This window comes from Pongo pygmaeus, chromosome 13 (assembly GCF_028885625.2).
Source record: "Pongo pygmaeus isolate AG05252 chromosome 13, NHGRI_mPonPyg2-v2.0_pri, whole genome shotgun sequence".
Lineage (NCBI taxonomy): Eukaryota > Metazoa > Chordata > Mammalia > Primates > Hominidae > Pongo > Pongo pygmaeus.
In genome coordinates, this window is record NC_072386.2 from 119,592,432 (window position 1) to 119,614,678 (window position 22,247).

At 51.7% G+C, this 22,247-nt stretch overlaps 1 protein-coding gene across 15 annotated transcripts; it reads left to right on the top strand.

The window, feature by feature from the left end:
- Nucleotides 1-226: 226 nt before the first annotated feature.
- PHYHD1 (phytanoyl-CoA dioxygenase domain containing 1) lies at nt 227-21,386 on the top strand. 15 transcript variants are annotated; one of them, XM_054501152.2, is made up of 13 exons: nt 775-1,040; nt 1,369-1,486; nt 1,722-1,795; nt 6,489-6,647; nt 13,179-13,254; nt 13,408-13,455; nt 15,853-15,908; nt 15,988-16,050; nt 17,169-17,190; nt 19,717-19,845; nt 19,947-20,063; nt 20,793-20,919; nt 21,016-21,386. In XM_054501152.2, exons 3-13 carry the CDS (start codon nt 1,763-1,765, stop codon nt 21,059-21,061), a joined length of 876 nt encoding a protein of 291 aa, XP_054357127.1. In that variant the 5' UTR covers nt 775-1,040; nt 1,369-1,486; nt 1,722-1,762; the 3' UTR covers nt 21,062-21,386. The 15 variants fall into 15 exon arrangements, with proteins under 15 accessions (XP_063506469.1, XP_063506470.1, XP_054357133.1 ...); XM_063650399.1 differs by lacking the exons at nt 1,369-1,486; nt 17,169-17,190 and adding an exon at nt 227-498 and having other exon boundaries at nt 922-1,040; XM_063650398.1 differs by lacking the exon at nt 1,369-1,486 and having other exon boundaries at nt 770-1,107; nt 19,926-20,063.
- The last annotated feature ends 861 nt before the right edge of the window (nt 21,387-22,247 follow it).

Below are 22,247 nucleotides of genomic sequence, written 5' to 3' on the forward strand. Positions count from 1 at the left end.
AGGCCTGAACATCTGGGATGCAAACACAGTCTGCTTCACTGAGTCTCTACTACAAGCCTTCTGTGGGGGCTCCCAGGGGAATGGCTGGCCCAGCCCAAGGGGACCTCAGTGTTCTTGGCATATGGTAGGCATCTGTCTTTGTTGGGCAGTTGCATCAGAAGGGTTGAGGACAGCTGGGAACACATCCTGCCTCTAGTGAACCTCGTGGTTCTGTCATCTGCCTGCCCCTCACCCAGCCTAACCCCTCTGAACCAGGAGCCTGAGCTGCACTTACTGCTCCCCCCTGCCCCCCGGACGGCCTGGACCAAGCAGCAGCTCCCAGAGCGGTGGCCCAGCAAACACGACTTGACTCGAGGCCAAGGCTCTTGAGGGCTGAGCAGTGTCCCCATGCACACTCCTGAAACACTTTGTCCCTTCGCCATTCAGAAGGCATCATTTTGGGGAAGGCAGCGGCCGGTTTTCCAGAGCCAGCGAGTGGACCTGCCAGCTGCTGAGCAGGCAAGCTGAGAAGGGTGGTGGTGTGCAAGTGTTATTCTCTCTTTTTGTTTTTGTTTTTGTTTTTTTTGAGATGGAGTCTCGCTCTGTCGCCCAGGCTGGAGTGAGTGCAGTGGCATGATCTCGGCTCACTGCAACCTCTGCCTCCTGGGTTCAAGCGATTCTCCTGCCTCAGCCTCCCGAGTAGCTGGGACTACCAGCACCTGCCACCACGCTCGGCTAGTTTTTTGTATTTTTATTTATTATTTATTTATTTATTTTGAGATGGAGTCTCGCTCTGTCGCCCAGGCTGGAGTGCAGTGGCCCAATCTCGGCTCACTGCAAACTCCGCCTCCCGCGTTCACGCCATTCTCCTGCCTCAGCCTCCAGAGCAGCTGGGACTACAGACGCCGGCCACCACGCCCAGCTAATTTTTTGTATTTTTAGTAGAGACGGGGTTTCACCATGTTAGCCAGGATGGTCTCGATCTGCTGACCTCGTGATCCGCCCGCCTCTGCCTCAAAGTGCTGGGATTACAGGCATGAGCCACCACACCCGGCCTGCAGGTATTGTTCTGACCCCAGCTCCACTGTGCCAGCCCGACTTGAGATGCCAAGTATCTTGGGCCTGAGGGTGGGTAACAGGAAGCATCTCTCTCTCCTCAGCCCCTTCCTTCTACTAAGATACCCCATGTCTCCTACTTTCCTCTGAGCTGCAGACGGATGCGTTAATTCCCTTCCATAATCCTCCCAGGACCGAGAGGGTTTCAGATCGGTGCTGGGAGGGGCCCAGATAGTTCTCCCCAGGACCTCTTCCACCTTTGGAATGCCCATTACCTGGGGAAGGGGGGTGCCGCACATCCCCCAGACCAACCCTGCATCCCATTCTATCCAGATTGAGGCCTAGAGAGAGGCAGGCGTTCCTCAGAGTCACAGGGAATGGCGGCGCCTGGACTGGGCCTCAGCCCAGCTGCTTGGCCTGACCCTCTCAGAGCATAATTTCCCGGCACCTGGTAAACAGTGGTTGGGGGTGGTTTCCAGAAGAAACACAGAGGAAGCAGATAAAATCCTTGGAGATGGGAAAGGGCAAATCCTGGATTAGTTGTGGGGGTGGGGGAGATTAGCCTGGAGGTCACAGGCTGATCTGGCTGTGTCTGGGGAAGGAGGGTTGGGTGGTGGGACCGGGTTTTCTCCGGGTAGGGAAGGGTTAAGTCCTCCCAGGCTCCTAAACTTTCTCCTCCCCACCAGGAGGCCGCACTTAGAAACCGCCCAGTGCCCCGAGCGTCTCCATGGCCTGCCTGAGCCCCTGGCAGCTCCAGAAGGTAGGAGCCTGCAAGTCGGGGCCAGGAGGGTCATGGCGGGGGGGTCCCTGCCGGACCTTCAGTAGTCCCGGTGCCCAACCCACCCCCTGCCCCATTTTACCGAGGAGGAAACTGAAGCCCAGAGGAGCGGGTTCCCAACCACAACCCCTCCCGACTTCTTCACACATAGCCTGGGGTGTCTAGATCACAGGACCCAGGGTGGGGTGGGGTGGGGACGTGTGTGTTTGACCAAAAACGAGAATAAGGCCTCGGAACCCACCAGTTCAGCCCTGGGCGGGAGTCGGCAACGCTGTGGGGGGGCGCAGCGCCCAGGAGGGGGCGGGGCCTGCGAGGGGCCCAGGAGGGCCCATGTTCGTCCAATCACAAAAGGCTACCTCGTGGGAACTAGTGTGGCACAGCCTTTTAAAAAATCACTCATACATTCCTACGCTGAGACTTAATATTTTCGTATACAGCTCTAGAAGTTTTGTTTCAAAGTCTGTTACAACAGCTACCGCGAATCAAGTGCTGGACAAGTTTTTTTGGGAAGGTGGGGAGGAGACGGGGTCTCGCCACAGGCACACGCCCCCATACCCAGCTCTTTTTTTTTTTTTTTTTGAGACGGAGTTTTGCCCTTGTTGCCCAGGCTGGAGTGCACTGGCACAATCTCGGCTCACCACAACCTCTGCCTCCCAGGTTCAAACGACTCTCCTACCTTAGCCTCCCGAATAGCTGCGATTACAGGCATGCGCCACCACACCTAGCTAATTTTGTATTTTTAGTAGAGATAGGATTTCACCATGTTGGCCAGACTGGTCTTGAACTCCTGACCTCAAGTGATCCACCTGCCTTGGCCTCCCAAAGTGCTGGGATTACAGGCGTGAGCCACCGTGCCCGGTCCTATTTTTATTTTTGCAGAGATGGGGTCTCACTTTGTTGCCCAGGCTGGTCCTGAGCTCCTGGGCTAAAGCGATCCTCCTGCCTTGGCCTTCCAAAGTGCTGGGACAACAAGGCATGAGCCACCGCGCCCAGCCTGCCAGGTTCAATAAAGGAGGCTGTACTGCTATCCCCATTTGGTAGCCTGAGGGCCAGAGAAAGGAGGGGACTTACTTGGTCAAGTTCTCACAATGGCCAGATAATCATTTATAGCCAATCTTTGAGAGGAAATATGTTTCTATATGATTTTTATCAGCTATATTGTGTTCCAGATAGATAAACTATACTTTGTTAAACTAATCCCCTTGCGCTGAGCATTTAGATTACTCCCCACTTAGTTCTGTTATTAAACAAGGCTCAGTGAATATCCCCATATGGATATGTATATGTTTGATCCCCTATTGCGTAATCCTCCTAAAACAATTCCTAGCTGTGGCTCACGTCTGTAATCCCAATCCACTTTGTGATGCCAAGGTGGGAGGATCGCTTGTGCCCAGGAGTTCAAGACCAGCTTGGGCAATATAGCAAGACTCCTTCTCTAAAAAAAAATAAAACTGGCCAGGCGCGGTGGCTCACCTCTGTAATCCCAGCACTTTGGGAGGCCGAGGCAGGCCGATCACCTGAGGTCAGGAGTTGGAGACCAGCCTGGCCAACATGGCGGAACCCCGTCGCTACTAAAAATACAAAAATTTAGCCAGGTGTGGTGGCACACGCCTGTAATCCCAGCTCCTCAGAAGGCTAAGGCTGGAGAATCACTTGAACCCGGGAGGCAGAGTTTGCAGTGTTTGCAGTGATCCGAGATGGTGCCACTGCACTCCAGCCTGGTCAACAGAGCAAGACTGTGTCTCAAAAATAAAATAAAAAACAGGCCGGGTGCAGTGGCTCACGCCTGTAATCCCAGCACTTTGGGAGGCCGAGGCAGGCGGATCACGAGGTCAGGAGATCAAGACCATCCTGGTTAACATGGTGAAACCCTGTCTCTACTAAAAAATAAAAAAAAATTAGCTGGGCGTGGTGGCGGGCGCCTGTAGTCCAAGCTACTCGGGAGGCTGAGGCAGGAGAGTGGCGTGAACCCGGGAGGCGGAGCTTGCAGTGAGCCGAGATCGTGCCACTACACTCCAGCCTGGGCAACAGAGCGAGATTCTGTCTCAAAATAAAGTAAAATAAAATAAAATAAACAAAAATAAAATAAAATTAGCCAGGCGTGGTGGTGTGCACCTGTAATCCCAGCTACTCGGGAGACTGAGGCAGGAGGACTGATTGAGCCCAGAAGTTCAAGGCTGCAATAAGCTATGATCACATCACTACTCTCCAGCCTGGGTGACAGAGAGAGACCCTGTCTCTAAAAAAAAAAAAAAAAAAAAAAAGAAGAAGAGAAAAGGGCTGGGTGCCGTGGCTCATGCCTGTAATTCCAGCAGCATTTTGAGAGTCCGAAGTGGGTGGATCCCTTGAGGTCAGGAGTTCGAGACTAGCCTGGCCAACATGGTGAAACCCCATCTCTACTAAAAATACAAAAATTAGCCAGGCGTGGTGGCACCTTCCTGTAATCCCAACTACTCGGGAGGCTGAGGCAGGAGAATCACTTAACCCTGAGAGGTGGAGGTTGCAATGAGCTGAGATCATGCCATTGTAGTCCAGCCTGGGCAAAAAGAGTGAGACTCCGTCTCAAAAAGAAAAAAAAGGAAAAAAAGAATTCCTAGCAGTGTATTTGTGTATTTACTAGATCAAGGGTATGCTGCACAGGTTGCTGTGGTTGGCCCAATTCCCAAGGAGGTAATTTTCAGCTTGATACCGATGTGATTAATTCCTAACATGCGTAACTGAGGGGCCCATGGTGGGTGGTCATGAGTGGTGTGTGGAAGCCAGAACTGAGCATCCCATGGTGGGGGAAGGGGTGTCCTTAACTGGAAACTAAAGCTCTTTGTGGGTGTGTGCAATAGGTGACTTTCTTTTCTTTTTCTCTTTCTTTTCTTTTTTTTTTTTTTTTTGAGATGAAGTCTGGCTTGGTCTTCCAAGCTAGAGCGCAGTGGCATGATCTCAGCTCACTGCAACCTCTGCTTGCTGAGTTCAAATGATTCTCCTGCTTCAGCCTCCTGAGTAGCTGGGATTACAGGTGCCCGCGACCACACCTGGCTAATTTTTGTATTTTTAGTAGAGACAGGGTTTCACCATGCTGGCCAGGCTAGTCTCCAACTCCTGACCTCAAGCAATCCACCCAGCTTGACTTCCCAAACTGTTGGGATTATAGGCGTGAGCCACCGTGCCCAGCAGTAGGTGACTTTCAGTGTCCCTGTTGGGGCTAAAACTTGGTAACGCTCTGCAGGCAAATGTGCAGATATTCGTGCCCTCCCTATCTCTCTCAAGAGCCTCAGAATAAGAGGACCAGAGGCAAATCAGAAGAAGCCGTCTACTTCCCCTCCCTGGCTGCCACTGCGCCCAGGATAGGATACAGCTCCCAGCCTGGCCCAGCCCTTGCCACCCTCCTGCCTCCTCTTCCACCCCTCCCCTCACTCTGCCCTATCCATTCCCAATTCCTTATGTTCCTCCCAAATTCAGGGGCTTCCCATATCCTGCTCCCTCTGTCTAGAATGCCCTTCCCTTATCCTGCTGGTCCCCTCTTGAAATGTCACTCCCTCAGCGCTGCTGCTCCCAGACCCTTCTCCTTCCCAGCCAGCTTACGCTAGCTGCTTCTGCCTTCAGCACTCACACTCATCCTGTCTCTCCCGCACGAAGTTTGTGACAGTAAATTTACCTGTGTGGTTAGTGTGATGCTGGTCTCTTTCATTAGACTGTAGGCACCATGAGGGCAGGCATCATGGCTGGCTTGCTTATAGCCGTACTTTTAGCTCCTAAAACCATGTCTCAGACACAGTAGATGCTCAATCAATATTGGTTGAATACATGAATAAGGTTGTGTTTCCAGGTGACCCAAGCCTGGAGGGGAAGGACAGGGACAACTTCCCCTTCCCACTCTTTTTTCTTTTCTTTTTTTGAGACGGAGTTTCGCTTTTGTTGCCCAGGCTGGAATGCAATGGCATGATCTCGGCTCACTGCAACCTCCACCTCCTGGGTTCAAGCTATTCTCCTGCCTCAGCCTCCCGAGGAGCTGGGATTACACAGGCACGCGCCACCACACCTGGCCAAGTTTTTGTATTTTTAGTAGAGATGGGGTTTCACCATGTTGGTCAGGCTGGTCTGGAACTCCCAACCTTAGGTGATCCTCCCTAAGTGCTGGGATTACAGGCGTGAGCCACTGTGCCCAGCTTCCTTTTTCTTTTTCTTTCTTTTCTTTTTTTTTTTTTTTGAGGCGGAGTCTCATCTGTTGCTCAGGCTGGAGTGCAGTGGTGAGATCTCGGCTCACTGCAACCTCCGCCTCCTGGGTTCAAGTGATTCTCCTGCCTCAGCCTCCCGAGTAGCTGGGACTACAGGCATGCACCACCATGCCCAGCTAATTTTTGTATTTTTAATAGAGATGTGGTTTCACCATGTTGGCCAGGATGGTCTCAAACTCATAACCTCAAGTTATTGCCCGCCTCAGCCTCCCAAAGTGCTGGGATTACAGGCATGAGCCACTGCATCCGGCCTCACTACTTTTTCTTTCATTCAAGCAGCAAATATTGATTGCTCTTTGCTAGGTGCCAGACTCCATGCCTGGGGTTGGGGACAGGGCAGCAAACAGGATACCTGGTCCCACCTTCACACAGCTGCAGGGTTGAGGGAAGGGTCAGACAGGAGCATTTGCAGACTGGGGAAGCCTGAGTCTCAATCCTGGCTGCAGTTCCAACAGGATGGATTCCTGGTGCTGGAAGGATTCTTGTCTGCAGAAGAGTGTGTGGCCATGCAACAAAGGATTGGCGAGATAGTGGCTGAAATGGATGTTCCTCTCCACTGCCGCACAGAATTCTCCACCCAGGAAGAGGAGCAGCTTCGAGCCCAGGTAGGTGTCTGGGGCACATGAGGATGGGATGTGGCCTTTGAGGGAGGGCTTGGTCCCCGGCCAGAGCAGCATCGTGGAAGGGAGGATCCCAAGGCTCCAGGGTGTCAGGCCAAGCCCCTTACACACCTTTCCCTCGCTCCTCACTGGGAAGTTATCAAGTAGGCTTTATTGTCCTTTTTTTTTTTCTTTTAAAACAGATTCTCACTCTGTTGCTTAGGCTGGAATTCAGTGGCACGATCTCAGCTCACTGCAACCTCCGCCTCCCGGGTTCAAGCGATTCTCCTGCCTCAGCCTCCCGAGTAGCTGCAATTACAGGCATGTGCCACCAGGCCTGGCTAATTTTTGTATTTTTAGTAGAGACAGAGTTTCATCATGTTGGTCAGGCTGGTCTTGAACTCCCAATCTCAGGTGATCCACCCGCCTCAGTCTCCCAAAGTGCTGAGATTACAGGCTATTATCCCCCCATTAGACAGGTGGGGAAAATGAGGTTCAGATCACTTGCCCCAAGCCACACAGTTAGTAGTGGACAGAGTCAGGATTTCAACCCAGATCTGTCTGATACCAAGTCCCTGCTGTTCCCGGCTTGGCTTTACTTTCTGCTTTCCAGCTGTTCTCTGGCCACCGAAGGCCACTTTGTGGCCAGCCACCTGGAATGAGCCCAGTGGTCTGGATGACCCCCACCTGTGTAACTGTTATCCCCCATGAGACTAGGAACTCAGATTTTTCTCCCCCCAGTGACCGAATAGGCCACATGATAGGACCCAGTACAGTTTGCAATGGGTAAATTGAAGACTCTGGGGTCTCCCACACTGTTCTCTTGACCCTTCCTAGTCGGAGTTTATTAGGAGCCTGCTTGCGCCTGGGCCAGGCGAGATCCTGGCACTCACGCCGAGGAGCTCCTGCCATCTGGTGGGCATTAGCAGAAATACAACAGCCGGAAGCCATCCCAGGGAATTGGGGAGAATGGGGTCTTGAGAAGGAAAAAGAACCGGTTAAGGAATGACAGTTTCCTCCAAAGCTGGTCTCATTTGCTGCACAGCTGCCTTCCATTCCGGGGGATACTGGGGGAAGCAGAGACAGCTCCTGCAGCCAGAGACAGGCAGGCCACTCAAGGGTTCCTAGGAGTAAGAAGGCCGAATCCTGTGCCCTCCAAGCTGCCTTCAGAGACTAATGGGTTGTGGGGTGGGAAGAACGTGAGAATAAAGCTGATATATTGGCCGGGTGCAGTGACTCACGCCTGTAATCCTAGCACTTTGGGAGGCCGAGGTGGGTGGATCATCTGAGGTCAGGAGTTTGAGACTAGCCTGGCCAACATGGTGAAACCCTGTTTCTACTAAAAATACAAAAATTAGCTGGGCCAGGTGATGCATACCTGTGATTGGGAGGCTGAGACAGGAGAATCGCTTGAACCCAGGAAGTGGAGGTTGCAGTGGGCCAAGATCATGCCACTGCACTCCAGCCTGGGCAACAGAGCAAGAATCCTGTCTCAAAAAAAAAAAAAAAAAAAAAGCTAATATATCTTGGTTTATAATGCATGCAAAGAAAAGAGCTTGGCATGGTGCCCAGCACTCAGTAACATCCTCAATATTCACTCTTGATACTGTGAGAAAAAAAAAGATCAGTGGGCGTCCTGTTTCATTTTCTTGGGTTACCTCCAGCTTTCCTTGTTTGAGTTAAAATAACCAACACTGTAAGTTGGATAAAACTGATAATAATGCACATGATATTTGTCCAAGGAGGGGGTCAGTACCACTCTGTTCCAATCATGTTACCATGAACTGGGTCCTGGGGAATGCAATTATTGCCCTGTGGATAGAACAGTTGGGCAGCTGGGTGTGGTGGCTCCTGCCTGTAATCCCAGCACTTTGGGAGGCCAAGGAGGGCGGATCGCTTGAGCCCAGGAGTTCGAAACCAGCCTGGTCAATAAAGTGAGACCTCTGTCTCTACAAAAAATTTTTTTTAAATTAGCTGGGCATGGTGGTATATGCCTGTGGTCCCAGCTACATGGGAGGCTGAGGCAGAAGGATCACTTGGGGCCAGGAGGTTGAGGCTGCAGTGAGCTATGATCATGCCACTGCACTCCAGTCTGGGTGGGTGATAAAGAAAGACCCTGTCTCAAAAAAAAAAAAAGAAAACAGTTTGCATCTATCTCTAAATTCATTTCAAGGGCCAGGAGTGGTGGCTTATACCTGTAATCCCAGCACTTTGCGAGGCTGAAACAGGCAGATTGCTGGAGGTCAAGAGTTTGAGACTAGCCTAGGGAACATGGTGAAACCCGGTCTCTACCAAAAATACAAAAATTAGTTGGGCATGGTGGCAGGCGCCGGTGGTCCCAGCTACTTGGGTGGCTGAGGCAGGAGAAACGCCTGAACCCTGAAGGGAGAGGTTGCAGTGAGCCGAGATCATGCCACTGCACTCCAGCCTGGGTGACAGAGCGAGATTCTATCTCAAAAAAAAAAAAAATTCATTTCAGTATTCCTTAGTATCTACATACATGTGTGTGTAATTCTTGGAATTCTCCTTTGAACCAGTTGTAACATCTTACTGGTTCCCTCGTGAAATAACGAATTCAGTAAAATATTTGACATATGCTTAGCATCATTACCTTTAATATTTTTACCATCCAGGCATGGTGGCTCAAGCCTATAATCCTAGCACTTTGCAAGGTCAAGGCAGTGGACAAATCGCTTGAGCCCAGGAGTTCGAGACCAGCCTGGGCAACACAGTGAAACCCTGTCTCTACAAAAAATACAAAAAAAAAAAAGTTAGTCGTGGCCAGGCATGGTGGCTCATACCCGTAATCCCAGCACTTTGGAAGGCCGAGGCAGGCAGATCATTTGAGCCCAGGAGTTCAACACCAGCCTGAGCAACATGGCGAAACCCCATCTCTACCAAAAATACAAGAAAATTAGTTGAGAGTGGTGGTGCATGCGTGTAATCCTGGCTACTTGGGAGGCTGAGACAGGAGGATCGCTTGAACCCGGGAGATAGAGGTTGCAGTGAGCCAAGATTGCACCACTGGACTCCAGCCTGGGGGACAGAGCGAAACCATGTCTAAAAAAAAAAAAAAAAAAAAAAAAAAATTAGGCATGTTGGTATGAACTTGTATTTCTAGCTACTTGGGAGGCTGAGGTGGAAGGATCACCTGAGCTCAGGAAGTCAAGGCTACAGTGAGCCGTGATCCCATTGCACCATTGCACTCCAGCCTGGGCAACAAAATGAGCCACTGTCTCTCTCTTAAAAAAAAAAAAAGCCTGGCACAGTGGCTCATGCCTGTAATCCCAGCACTTTGGGAGGCTGAGGTGGGTGGATCACCTGAGGTCGGGAGTTCAAGACCAGCCTGACCAACATGGAGGTTGCGGTGAGCCAAGATCGCGCTAGTGCACTCCAGCCTGGGCAAGCATGAACCTCCATCTCAAAAAAAAAAAAAAGAAAAAAACAAACAAACAAAAAAAGCACCTCAGCTGGGTGCAGTGGCTTACGCCTGTAACCCCAGCATTTTGGGAGGCCAAGGCGGGGGGATCACAAGGTCAGGAGATCGAGACCATCCTGGCTAACACAGTGAAACCCCATCTCTACTAAAAATACAAAAAATTAGCTGGGTGTGGTGGCGGGCGCCTGTAGTCCCAGCTACTCCGGAGGCTGAGGCAGGAGAATGGTGTGAACCCGGGAGGCGGAGCTTGCAGTGGAGCCGAGATCGGGCCACTGCACTCCAGCCTGCACGACAGAGCGAGACTCTGTCTCAAAAAAAAAAAAAGGCACCTCAATTTCTTCTTCTATAAAATGGGGATTATAGTAGACCCTACCTCTTTGGGTTTTGGGAGGCTGAGTAAGATAACACATGTACAGGCATGTCTCAGAGATATTTCAGGTTTGGTTCCAGACCACTGCAATACAGCCAGGATTTTTTTGTTTTGTTTGAGATAGATTTTCTATCCTGTCATGCAGGCTGGAGTGCAGTGGTGTGATTTCAGCTCGCTGCAACCTCCACCTCCCGGATTCAAGCGATTCTCCTTACTCAGCCTCCAGAGTAGCTGGAATTACAGGCGTGTGCCACCACGTCCTGCTAATTTTTGTATTTTTATTAGAGACGTGGTTTTGCCATGTTGGCCAGGCTGGTCTCGAACTCCTGACCTTAGGTGATCCACCCGCCTTGGCCTCCCAAAGTGCTAGGATTACAAGCGTGAGCCACGACACCCGTCCTACAGCCAGGATTTAAACCCAAGGATTTCAGCTCCAGAATCTGTGTCCTAACTGCTATAAGATTCAGCCTCTGGCTGAAGCCTCCAAGAATTGAGGAGGTCAGTTTTTTCTTTTTCTTTTTCTTTTTTTTTTTGAGACGGAATCTCGCTCTGTTGCCCAGGCTGGAGTGCAGTTGCGCGATCTCTGCTCACCGCAAGCTCTGCCTCCCGGGTTCATGCCATTCTCCTGCCTCAGCCTCCGGAGTAGCTGAGACTACAGGTGCCCGCCACCACACCCGGCTAATTTTTTGTATTTTGTTTAGTAGAGACAGGGTTTCACCGTGTTAGCCAGGATGGTCTCGATCTCCTGACCTCGTGATCCGCCCACCTCAGCCTCCCAAAGTGCTGGGATTATAGGCGTGAGCCACCTTGCCCAGCCTTTCGTTCTTTTTTTTTTGTGAGATGGAGTTTTGCTCTTGTTGCCCAGACTGGAGTGCAATGGTGCGATCTTGGCTCATTGCAACCTCTGCCTCCCGGGTTCAAGCAATTCTCCCATCTCAGCCTCCCAAGTAGCTGGGATTACAGGTGCATGCTACCACGCCCGGCTAATTTTTGCATTTTTAGTGGAGATGGGGGTCTCATCATATTGGTCAGGCTGGTCTCAAACTCCTGACCTTGGATGTTCCGCCCACCTCAGCCTCCCAGAGTGCTGAGATTAAAGGCATGAGCCACCGCACCCGGACTGGGGAAGTCAGTTTCATTATTATTATTATTATTATTTATTATTTATTTATTTTTTTTGAGATGGAGTCTCGCACTGTCACCCGGGTTGGAGTGCAATGGCACAATCTCAGCTCACTGCAACCTCCGCCTCCTGGGTTCAAGCGATTCTCCTGCCTCAGCCTCCCGTGTAGTTGGGATTACAGGTGCCCACCACCACACTCGGCTAATTTTTTGTACTTTTGTTTTTATTTTTATTTTTTCTTGAGATGGAATTTCACCCTTGTTGCCCAGGGTGGAGTGCAATGGCACAATCTTGGCTCACCGCAACCTCCGCCTCCCAGGTTCAAGCAATTCTCCTACTTCAGCCTCCCAGGTAACTGGGATTACAGGCATGCACCACCATGCCCAGCTAATTTTGTAATTTTAGTAGAAACGGGGTTTCTCCACGTAGGTCAGGCTGGTCTTGAACTCCTGACCTCAGGTGATCTGCCCTCCTTGGCCTCCCAAAGTGCTGGGATTACAGGCGTGAGCCACTGCACCCAGCAATTTTTTGTATTTTTAGTAGAGACAGGGTTTCACTATGTTTGCCAGGTTGGTCTTGAACTCCTGATCTCGTGATCCGCCTGCCTCAGCCTCCCAAAGTGCTGGGATTACAGGTGTGAGCCACAGTGCCTGGTTGGTCAGTTCTATTATTATTCCTTTTTTATTTATTTTTTTTTTTGAGACAGAGTCTTGCTCTGTAGCCTAGGCCAGAATGCAGTGGCCCAATCTTGGCTCACTGCAAGCTCTGCCTCCCGGGTTCACACCATTCTCCTGTCTCAGCCTCCAGAGTAGCTGGGACTACAGGTGCCTGTCACCATGCCCGGCTAATTTTTTGTATTTTTTTTAGTAGAGATGGGGATTTCACCGTGTTAGCCAGGATGGTCTCGATCTCCTGACCTTGTGATCCGCCCACCTCAGCCTCCCAAAGTGCTGGGATTACAGGCACCCAGCCTTCTTTTTTTTTTTTTTTTTTTTGAGACAGAGTCTCACTCTGTCGCCCAGGCTGGAGTGCACTAGTGCAATCTCGGCTTACTGCAACCTCCGCCTCCCAGGTTCAAGTGATTCTCCTGCCTCAGCCTCCCGAGTACCTGGGACTACAGGTGCCCACCATGCCCAGCTGATTTTTGTATTTTTAGTAGAGACGAAGTTTCACCGTGTTGGCCAGGCTGGTCTCGAACTCCTGGCCTCAAGTGATCTGCCTCAATGTGCTGGGATTACAGGTGTGAGTCCTTACGCCCAGCCATTATTATTCCTTTTTTTACAGATGAGAAAATCAAGTCTTGGTGACATAAAACCAGGGGCCCAAGGCCGCTAGGGAACCAGCCCTATTTGACTCTAGCATCCATGTTCTGAATCACAGTATAGTGAGGTGTCCAAGAAATTCCATGTTTGCATCTTTGGGGTGTGCTTCCAGGCACTTGAAGTTCTGGCTCACTGTCTGTGCCTCAGTGGACAAGTTTGAGAAGCCCCCAGGGTGTCTATAACCCTGTGAGGGTGGGAAGCTTCTGAATCCGCCTCCCTTTTTGCCAGGCCCAGCTCTGACCCCAGGATGCTGTCTCAGTCCTCTGATGTTCTCTTTCCACAGGGCAGCACAGACTATTTCTTGAGCAGTGGTGACAAGATTCGATTCTTCTTTGAGAAAGGCGTTTTTGATGAGAAAGGTTTGGAGCTGGGGCCCTAGAGATGGGGAGGAGGCATGGCGAGGGTAGGCTGGACTCGGGGATCTGCCCCCAGGGCTGGAAGCATGCTGAAGCCAGCTGCCCATGGAAGGCTAGACACCAGTTCTCTGCCTTTATCTGTTCTTTGTGCCACAGGAAATTTCCTGGTCCCTCCGGAGAAATCCATCAACAAAATTGGCCACGGTGAGCAGGGGCTTGGGGGTACAGGAAAGAAGATCGGGGAACTGGCTGGTAGTGGTGGCTTACACTTGTAATCCTAACTAATGCTTTGAGAAGTCAAGGCGGGCAGATCACTTGAGGTCAGGAGTTCAAGACCAGCCTGGCCAACATGGTGAAACCCCATCTCTACTAAAAATAGAAAAAATGAGGTGAGTGTAGTGACGCACACCTGTAGTCCCAGCTACTCAGGAGGCTGAGGCAGAAGAATTGCTTGAACCCCGGAGGCGGATGTTGCAGTGAGCTGAAATCGTGTCATTGCACTCCAGCCTGCCTGGGTGACAGAGACAGAGTGAAACCCTGTTCAAAAAAAAAAAAAAAAAAAAAAAAGAAAAGAAAAGGAAACAGACAGAATGGGGAAACTGGGGAAACTGAAGCCTGAAGAGTTTAGGAGCCTTAATGAAAGCCCATAGTGGCTGGGCGCGGTGGCTCACGTCTGTAATCCCAGCACTTTGGGAGGCCAAGGTAGGCGGATCACCTGAGGTCAGGAGTTCAAGACCAGCCTCACCAACATGGAGAAACCCCGTCTCTACTAAAAATACAAAATTAGCTGAACATGGTGGTGCATGCCTGTAATCCCAGCTACTCGGGAGGCTGAAGCGGGAGAATAGCTTGAACCCGAGAGGCTGACGCTGCAATGAGCCAATATTATGCCATTGCACTCCAGCCTGGGCAACAAGAGTGAAACTCCGTCTCAAAAAAAAAAAAGGAAAGCAAGCCCATAGTAAATTAGTGGTCGGGTGAATGGCATTTGTGGCTTCAGGCTCCCCTCTGGTCTTGGGCCCCTCTGCTAATCATGACACTGCTGCCACAGCACTGGGGATAGGAGGTCCACCTGATCCCCCCTAATAGATGGGCATGTGCAGGCTCTCTACTGCCTGGCCTGGGGGAGCTCCTGGGTTCAGTGCTCCCTAGAGCCACCTTAAAGGGCACCTGACCTGCTGACAGGGTCCCTATTCTGACACCCCAAAGTCAAGTAAGAAAACCCTCACTTTTTTTCTTTAGGATCATACATTATAATTTGTTTCATAGACTGCATATTTATTTTTTTAAATAAAATTGAGAGGAGGTCTCGTTATGTTGCCTAGGCTGGTCTTCAACTACTGGGCTCAAGTGATCCTCCTGCCTTGGCCTCCCAAAATGCTGGGATTATAGGCATAAGCCACTGCACTTGGCCTAGAATGCTTATTGTTAAACTTGAAGTTATATCATGGTAAGCTTGTAGACAAGTTGCGGTAAAATACACGTAAGATTTACCATACCATTGCCGGGCGCGGTGGCTCACGCCTGTAATTCCAGCACTTTGGGAGGCCAAGGCGGGCGGATCACGAGGTCAGGAGATCGAGACCATCCTGGCTAACACAGTGAAACCCCGTCTCTACTAAAAACACAAAAAATTAGCCAGACGTGGTTGTGGGTGCCTGTAGTCCCAGCTACTGCCACTGCACTCCAGCCTGGGCAACAGAGCAAAACTCTGTCTCAAAAAAAAAAAAAAAAGATTTACCATATCATCATAATCCTTTTAAAGTACGTAGCTCGACTGGGCGTGGTGGCTCATGCCTGTAATCCCAGCACTTTGGGAGGCTGAGGCAGGTGGATCACGAGGTCAGGAGTTTGAGACCAGCCTGGCCAATATGGTGAAAAACCATCTCTACTAAAAATACAATAATTAGCTGGGCATGGTGGCGCACGCCTGTAGTCCCAGCTGCTCAGGAGGCTGAGGCAGGAGAATCACTTGAACCCGGGAGATGGAGGTTGCAGTGAGCCGAGATCATGCCACTGCGCTCCAGCCTGGGCGACAGAGTGAGACTCCATCTCAAAAATAAATAAATAAATAAAAATAAAAAGTACGTAGCTCAGTGGTATTAAATGCATTCAATCTTATGTTTATGACAATGAGGGACTATTCCATGCCAGGCCCTGGGCTGTCCCTGCACATTCATTAGCCCATCGGGTCCCACACCAGTCCTGCCTCCCAGGTTCTTCTAATCCTCATTTGACAGAAGAGGAAACTGAGGCTCACAGGAGAGAAATGGTTACCCGAGGCCACACAGAGCAAATGGTGGTACCGAGATTGCTCCACATGATTGGTGCCTTGGAGCCCTTAGTCGTCTGTGAGGGGTGGGGAGTCGGGGCTGGACTGAGCTTCCCAGAAGGTCAAGAATAAGCGCATGGGCGGCATAGGGCCTGGGGTGGGGGCAAGGCTTCTGTGGAGCTGATTACTCAGTTGTAAACAAGCAGAAGGGCTAATGCATACAAAATAGGTGAGAACGTCAAAGTAAGCCTGAGTGTGGGTGCCCAGAGCTGGGTGTGGAGGGACACGTGGGCCTGAGATGGGGCCGACAGCCTCCTTCTGTCCCATAGCTCTGCATGCCCACGACCCCGTCTTCAAGAGCATCACACACTCCCCCAAGGTTCAGGTGAGCAGAGGTGGGGGTGAGGGCCAGGAGGGTGGGCCATGTGTGGCAGGCTGGCAGCATGACCTTTGCCCCCCTCCAGACCTTGGCCAGAAGTCTGGGCCTCCAGATGCCCGTGGTGGTGCAGAGCATGTACATCTTTAAGGTGAGCTCCTTGTCCTTGCCTCAGTTTACTGTCTGTAAAATGGGCAGACTGCTCATACCAAGCCCTTCCTTACAATGGGCCAAAAGTTGCTGGAATTATTATGTTGGTGGGAGAACATGGAAAATCGGTCTCCTCTGGCTAAAGCACCTGGAACTTAGTTGATCCTCAGTTAAAATTTGGTGGTAGGGGCCAGGCGTGGTGGCTCATGCCTGTAATCCCAGCACTTTGGGAGGCGGAAGCGGGCAGATCACCTGAAGTCAGGAGTTCGAGATCAACCTGGCCAACATAGAGAAACCCCATCTCTACTAAAAATACAAAAATTAGCCGGGCGTGGTGGCACACACCTGTAGTCCCAGCTACTCGGGAGGCTGAGGCAGGATAATTGCTTGAACCCAGGAGGTGGAGGTTACAGTGAGTGGAGATCACGCCAATGTACTCTAGCCTGGGGGACAGAGCAAGGCTCCATCTCAAAAAAAAGAAAAATTTGGCCAGGCGCAGTGGCTCAATGCTTGTAATCCCAGCTCTCAGGGAGGCAGAGGTGGGAGGGTAGCTTGAACCCAGGAGTTCGAGACCTGCCTGGGCAATATAGCGAGACCCCATTCTCCACAAAAAGGAAGAAAAAAAAAAAGACAAAAAAAAAAAAATTGGGTGGTAGGAGGGAGGGTCATCCCCAGGCCTCCCTCGGCCTCCCTCCTCCTTTCTTTGGCAATTGAAATGCTGTGCTCGCAGCTTTCAAGGGCCAGCTCAGTGCTATCTCTTCTAAGAAGCCTTCCAGAACCCCTGAGAAAAGACGGACCCATCTGACTCTGGGGCTGGAAGGTTCAACTGCTGGCCTGTGTCCTAGCCTCTCCCTCCAGTCCTTGCCCTGCTCTGCTCTGTGATCTTGTTAGGCATGTGTGTGCTTGCACATGCTAGGGGCTTGTTGGGCAGGGGTGGGGGTTTTCTCTTTGCACCCCTCCTGGGGCTGGCACACGGTAGGTGCTCAGTAGCTGGGTGTTGACGTGGAATCCCGAGAGGAAAATGCCTGTGGCCAGAGCAGCAGCATCCTGCGAGTCTCAGCAAGCCCAGCTCCTCTCTGCTCTCCTCTGTCCTCACCAGGCTTTTCCTCTCTCTTGCAGCAACCTCACTTTGGCGGTGAAGGTGAGCTGAGAGCTGTGGGCCCCTGAAAAGGCCATGGGTGGGACATCTAAGACAGCAGTGGTTCTCAGATCTTCAGAAGGAGGGAAAGTGCTTGCTCCTGTCTGCTGTAGGAGCCTGGGCCGGACAGGAGGAGCCACCTTCCATTCCTTCCTCTGATAGTGGATTGGTAGGGAAACCTTGCGTCCTTGGCATAGTGGGTCCGGAGCCTGCCAGCAACCCCAGCTTGTTAAAAATATAGATTTCCTAGGCCAGGCGTGGTGGCTCATGCCTGTAATCCCAGCACTTTGGGAGGCAGAGGTGGGCGGATCACCTGAGGTCAGGAATTCGAGACCAGCCTGGTCAACATGCTGAAGCCCCATCTTTACTAAAAATACAAAAATTAGGTGGGTGTAGTATCACACACCCGTAGTCCTAGCTACTCAGGAGGCTGAGGCAGGAGAATCACTTGAACCCAGGAGGCAGAGGTTGCAGTAAGCCAAGATCACACCACTGCACTCCAGCCTGGGTGACAGAGTGAGACTCTGTCTTAAAACCAAACAAACAAAAAAAAAACCCAAACCAAACAGACAAAAAAACAGATTCCTGGGCCCTAGTCCCTAAGATCTTGAGCCAATAGGGCTGCGTGGGCCTGGGAATCTGTTTTTTTTTTGAGACAGAGTTTCATTCTTGTCGCCCAAGCTGGAGTGCAATGGCACAATTTCGGCTCACTACAACCTCCGCCTCTCCGGTTCAAGTGATTCTCCTACCTCAGCTTCCCGAGTAGTTGGGATTACAGGTGCCTGCCACCACGCCCAGCTAATTTTTTGTGTTTTTAGTAGAGACAGCGTTTCGCCATGTTGGCCAGGCTGGTCTCGAACTCCTGACCTCAGGTGATCCACCCGCCTCTGCCTCCCAAAGTGCTGGGATTACAGGGATGAGCCACCGCGCCCGGCCCTGGAATCTGTATTTCTAACAAGTTTCCTGGAGGACGAATTCAGCATAGAAATTGCTGATCTAGTTCCACACCCTACACCATGCAGTCACCCTTTACAGCCTCCCTGGTAGGGGATTATCTACTTCTGCTCAAATACCTCCCGAAGCCCTTTCCTTCCTTGCATGAGCCCAAGTCGGCCTCCTTGTGACCACCTTCTTCCACCATTCAGCCTGTAAGCAGTTCCCCAAAGGGATGACCATCCCCACCCTTAGCCTTCTCTGCCTGAGTCCAGCTCTCCCAGTTCCTTCCACCATTCCTCTCCCAAATGTTTCAAAGCCCCTTCCATTTCAAATGTTCCTTTGGAGGTCTGTCTTAAAGTTTGGTATTCAGAAAACACGCAGTTGCCCAGGAAGGAAGGAGGTGAGACAGCAGCCTGTTTATTCTGTTGTTGAGGACCATGTTCCTTTGTTTGGTGGTTCTGCATCCTAACTGTGCCCCAGCATCGTGTGGGGAGGTTTTTAAACATGTGGATGCTGGCCAGGAGCGGTGGCTCATGCTTGTAATCCCAGCACTTTGGGAGGCCGAGGGGGGCAGATCACCTAAGGTCAGGAGTTTGAGACCAGCCTGGCTAACATGGTGAAACCCCATCTCTACCAAAAATATGAAAATTAGCTGGGTGTGGTGGTGGGCACCTGTAATCCCAGCTACTCGGGAGGCTGAGGCAGAAGAATCACTTGAATCTGAGAGGCGGAGGTTGCGGTGAGCCAAGATCGTGCCACTGCACTCCAGCCTGGGCGACAGAGCCAGACTCCATCTCAAAAAAAAAAATAATAATAATAATAAAAAAGAAATGTGGATGCCTGATCATAGCATCTCCCTGCTTCGCACCCAACTTCCCAATTTTTTTTTTTTTTTTTGAGAGGGAGTCTTGCTCTGTCACCCAGACTGGAGTGTAGTGGCACAGTCTCGGCTCACTGCAAGTTCTGCCTCCCAAGTTCAAGCAATTCTCCTGTCTCAGCCTCCCAAGTAGCTGGGATTACAGGCGCCTGCCACCACACATGGCCAATTTTTGTGTTTTTAGTAGAGACGGGGTTTCACCATGTTGGCCAGGCTGGTCTCGAATTCCTGACCTCAGGTGATCCACCTGCCTCAGCCTCCCAAAGTGCTAAGATTATAGGTGTGAGCCACTGTGCCAAGCCCCAACCTCCCAAACTTAGGCCACTGGGTGAACCATCTGGTGGCTGGGGGCAACTTGTCCCTGGTTAAGAAGGGTGGCTTGAGTTATCTCACTGGAATTAAACAGTAGCGCTACTTTATATCAAGCAGTTACATTGTTGGGCCCTAAGCACTTTTCATACATCATCTCATAGAATCCTCCAGCACCCTGTGAGGTAGGTTGTTGTTGGAGCCACTTCACGGTTTAGGAAATTGAGGCTTTGAGAGGTGAAATTGCTTGCCTTAGGGTCCTGGGCCAGGAAGTGATGAGATTCTGACTGATCATGGGAAGGCTGGCCCTGGAGAGCACCCAGAGGACTGAGGAATGGGTAATGAGGCCAAGGTGAGGTGGGAACAAGCAAAAGGATGGGCTCCTCACCCCCTGTGGCCTGCTGTAGTCTCCCCTCATCAGGACGCCTCCTTCCTGTACACGGAGCCCCTGGGCCGGGTGCTGGGCGTGTGGATTGCAGTGGAGGATGCCACGCTGGAGAACGGCTGTCTCTGGTTCATCCCTGGCTCCCACACCAGTGAGGAACCCTGTCTCCTCTGCCCACTTGGGACTCCCCATCCCCTAGGGAGAGGGACCTTGAGAAAGGAGGAGTTTCAGGCTCTCCATCTTGGCCTGCAGGTGGCGTGTCAAGAAGGATGGTCCGGGCCCCTGTTGGCTCAGCTCCTGGTACCAGCTTCCTCGGGTCAGAGCCAGCCCGGGATAATAGCCTCTTTGTGCCCACCCCAGTGCAGAGAGGTAGGCAGATGCAGAGGGCAGAGAGGCAGGGGGCTGAGTCCATCGGTCTGTGCTTGCTCGACTACCCAGTGTCCAAGAGGTTGCCCTCGGGGTCATCTGAGGGCAGTGAAGTCACAGAAAGAGGAGGAGGGGCTGGATGGGCGCTGGGAAGTCAGGAAGCGGCATGTTTTCCTGCAGGCTGACCCAGATCACCCTGGAATCCACACTCTGCTACTTATGGGCTGTTTCTCTGGGCAAATGACTGACTCCCTGAGCCTTAATTTCCCCAAACATAAAGTGGAAAGTCAGTGAGATGATAAATATGTTGATATAGAGTCTGCCTAGTGCATAGCCACTGCTAAACAAATGTTGGCTGTTGGGCGGGCCCTTTTTCTTATGAAAAGGGAAAACCAGTGTCTAACTCAGCATCACCGGAGAGGCCCCAGTGGACTGGCACAGGACAGAGGGCTTCTGCCTGATCCTGCAAAGACCTCGGGAGGGGAGGCCTTCCTAAGGCTTGCCAAGGCCACAGTCCACAGCAGAGGGGGCTTGATCCCAGAGGAACATGCATCTCAATAGCTTAGCTTCTGACCCTGTGGGAGGCTGCAAGTACCTGAGCTTTCAGGGAAGGGAATGGGGATGGATGGGGGCCACAGAATCACTGGAGGGAGGAGGGCCCATGTCCCTTCCTGCCCTGGGGAGGGGGGATGTGGGGCTGGTGGGTTCCTGACCTGCTTGTGTCTCTGCCAGGGGCCCTGGTCCTCATCCATGGAGAAGTGGTACACAAGAGCAAGCAGAACCTCTCTGACCGCTCACGTCACGCCTACACTTTCCACTTCATGGAGGCCTCTGGCACCACCTGGAGCCCAGAGAACTGGTAGGTGACAGGGTGGGCGTGTGCGCCCGACAGTCCCCTGAAGGCTGGGAGCAGTGACCCTGCACCTCAAGGTTGTTTCTCCTCTATCCTCTGCAGGCTCCAGCCAACAGCTGAACTGCCCTTTCCCCCACTGTACACCTAAAGGCTCTTGCAGGGCAGGAGCCCTGGCCCCTCCCGGGTGAAGCTGTGGGTTGTAAACACCAGTGCCTTGCTCGGCCTCCTGGTTGCAACAGGGAGGTCTTGTCTCCCCTCCTGGGCTTTCCTCCTGCCCTGTGGGCAGCAGCCTAGGCTGGGTCAGGGGCTTCCCTAAGATCTTCATCTGTCTGCCTCCCTACTGCCCCAACATAGCCTTGAGGAGGCTTCTCAGCCACCAAAGGGTTCTGGCCCCTTCTCACTCTCCTCTCCTCTCAGATGGAACTCTGGTTATTACGGTGTTAGTTATCGAATAAAAACGACTTCAGAATGCAGCTTCCCTACTGAGCCTTCTTTCCCAAGCAGCATTGCTTTCCAGAGAAGAAAACTGCTTTCCAGGCCGGGTGCAGTGGCTCATGCCTGTAATCCCAGCCCAGTACTTTGGGAGGCCGAGGCGGGTGGATGACCTGAGGTCGGCAGTTCGGGACCAGTTTGACCAACATGGAGAAACCCTGTCTCTACTAAAAATACAAAAAATTAGCTGGGCGTGGTGGCGCATGCCTGTAATCCCAGCTACTCGGGAGGCTGAGGCAGGAGAATAGCTTGAACCCAGGAGGTGGAGATTGCGGTGAGCTGAGATCACGCCATTGCACTCCAGCCTGGGCAACAAAAGTGAAACTCCATCTCAAAAAAAAAAAAAAAAAAATTGCTTTCCAGACAAGATGCTAAAATGCATCCCAGGTACCCCAGCCCTGCTTGGCGTGGCTTGCATGATTTTAATAAGTAACATTTAGTGGGCAGTGACTGTGTGCCCCACTCTGTGCTGAGACCTTCACAGGCTTTATCTCATGGAATCCTCACTCGGAGAGGTAAGTGCTGTTATTATCTGTACTTACAGAAGATGCTGAACCAAGGAGGGGGTAAATGACCTGCCCAAGTCACATGGCTGCTCGGTTGTTCAGCAGGGTCAGCCTCATGCAGAGCCCGTGCTCCTAACCTTGACACTGCCTCGTCTTCTCTTCTTGGGGAGCAGAGATGCCCAGAGCTAGGAATCCAGAGATGCCCAGAGCTAGGAATCCAGAGTTCCAGGTTCTGGTCCTGGCTCTGAGCAACTTGCTCTCTGGTCTCAGGCCAGGGCCTTTCCTTCCTCTGGGCCTGTTTCCTCCATGTCCAGTAAGGGGGCCAGACTAGGGCCT

Bases quoted from the DNA above. Each gene is read 5' to 3' on its own strand.
- PHYHD1 (XM_054501146.2), top strand. From the start codon at position 1,763: ATGGCCTGCCTGAGCCCCTGGCAGCTCCAGAAG. The intron at 6,648-13,178 runs GTAGGTGTCTGG...CTCTTTCCACAG, and splicing joins AGGAGCAGCTTCGAGCCCAG to GGCAGCACAGACTATTTCTT. The intron at 15,909-15,987 runs GTGAGCAGAGGT...GCCCCCCTCCAG, and splicing joins CACACTCCCCCAAGGTTCAG to ACCTTGGCCAGAAGTCTGGG.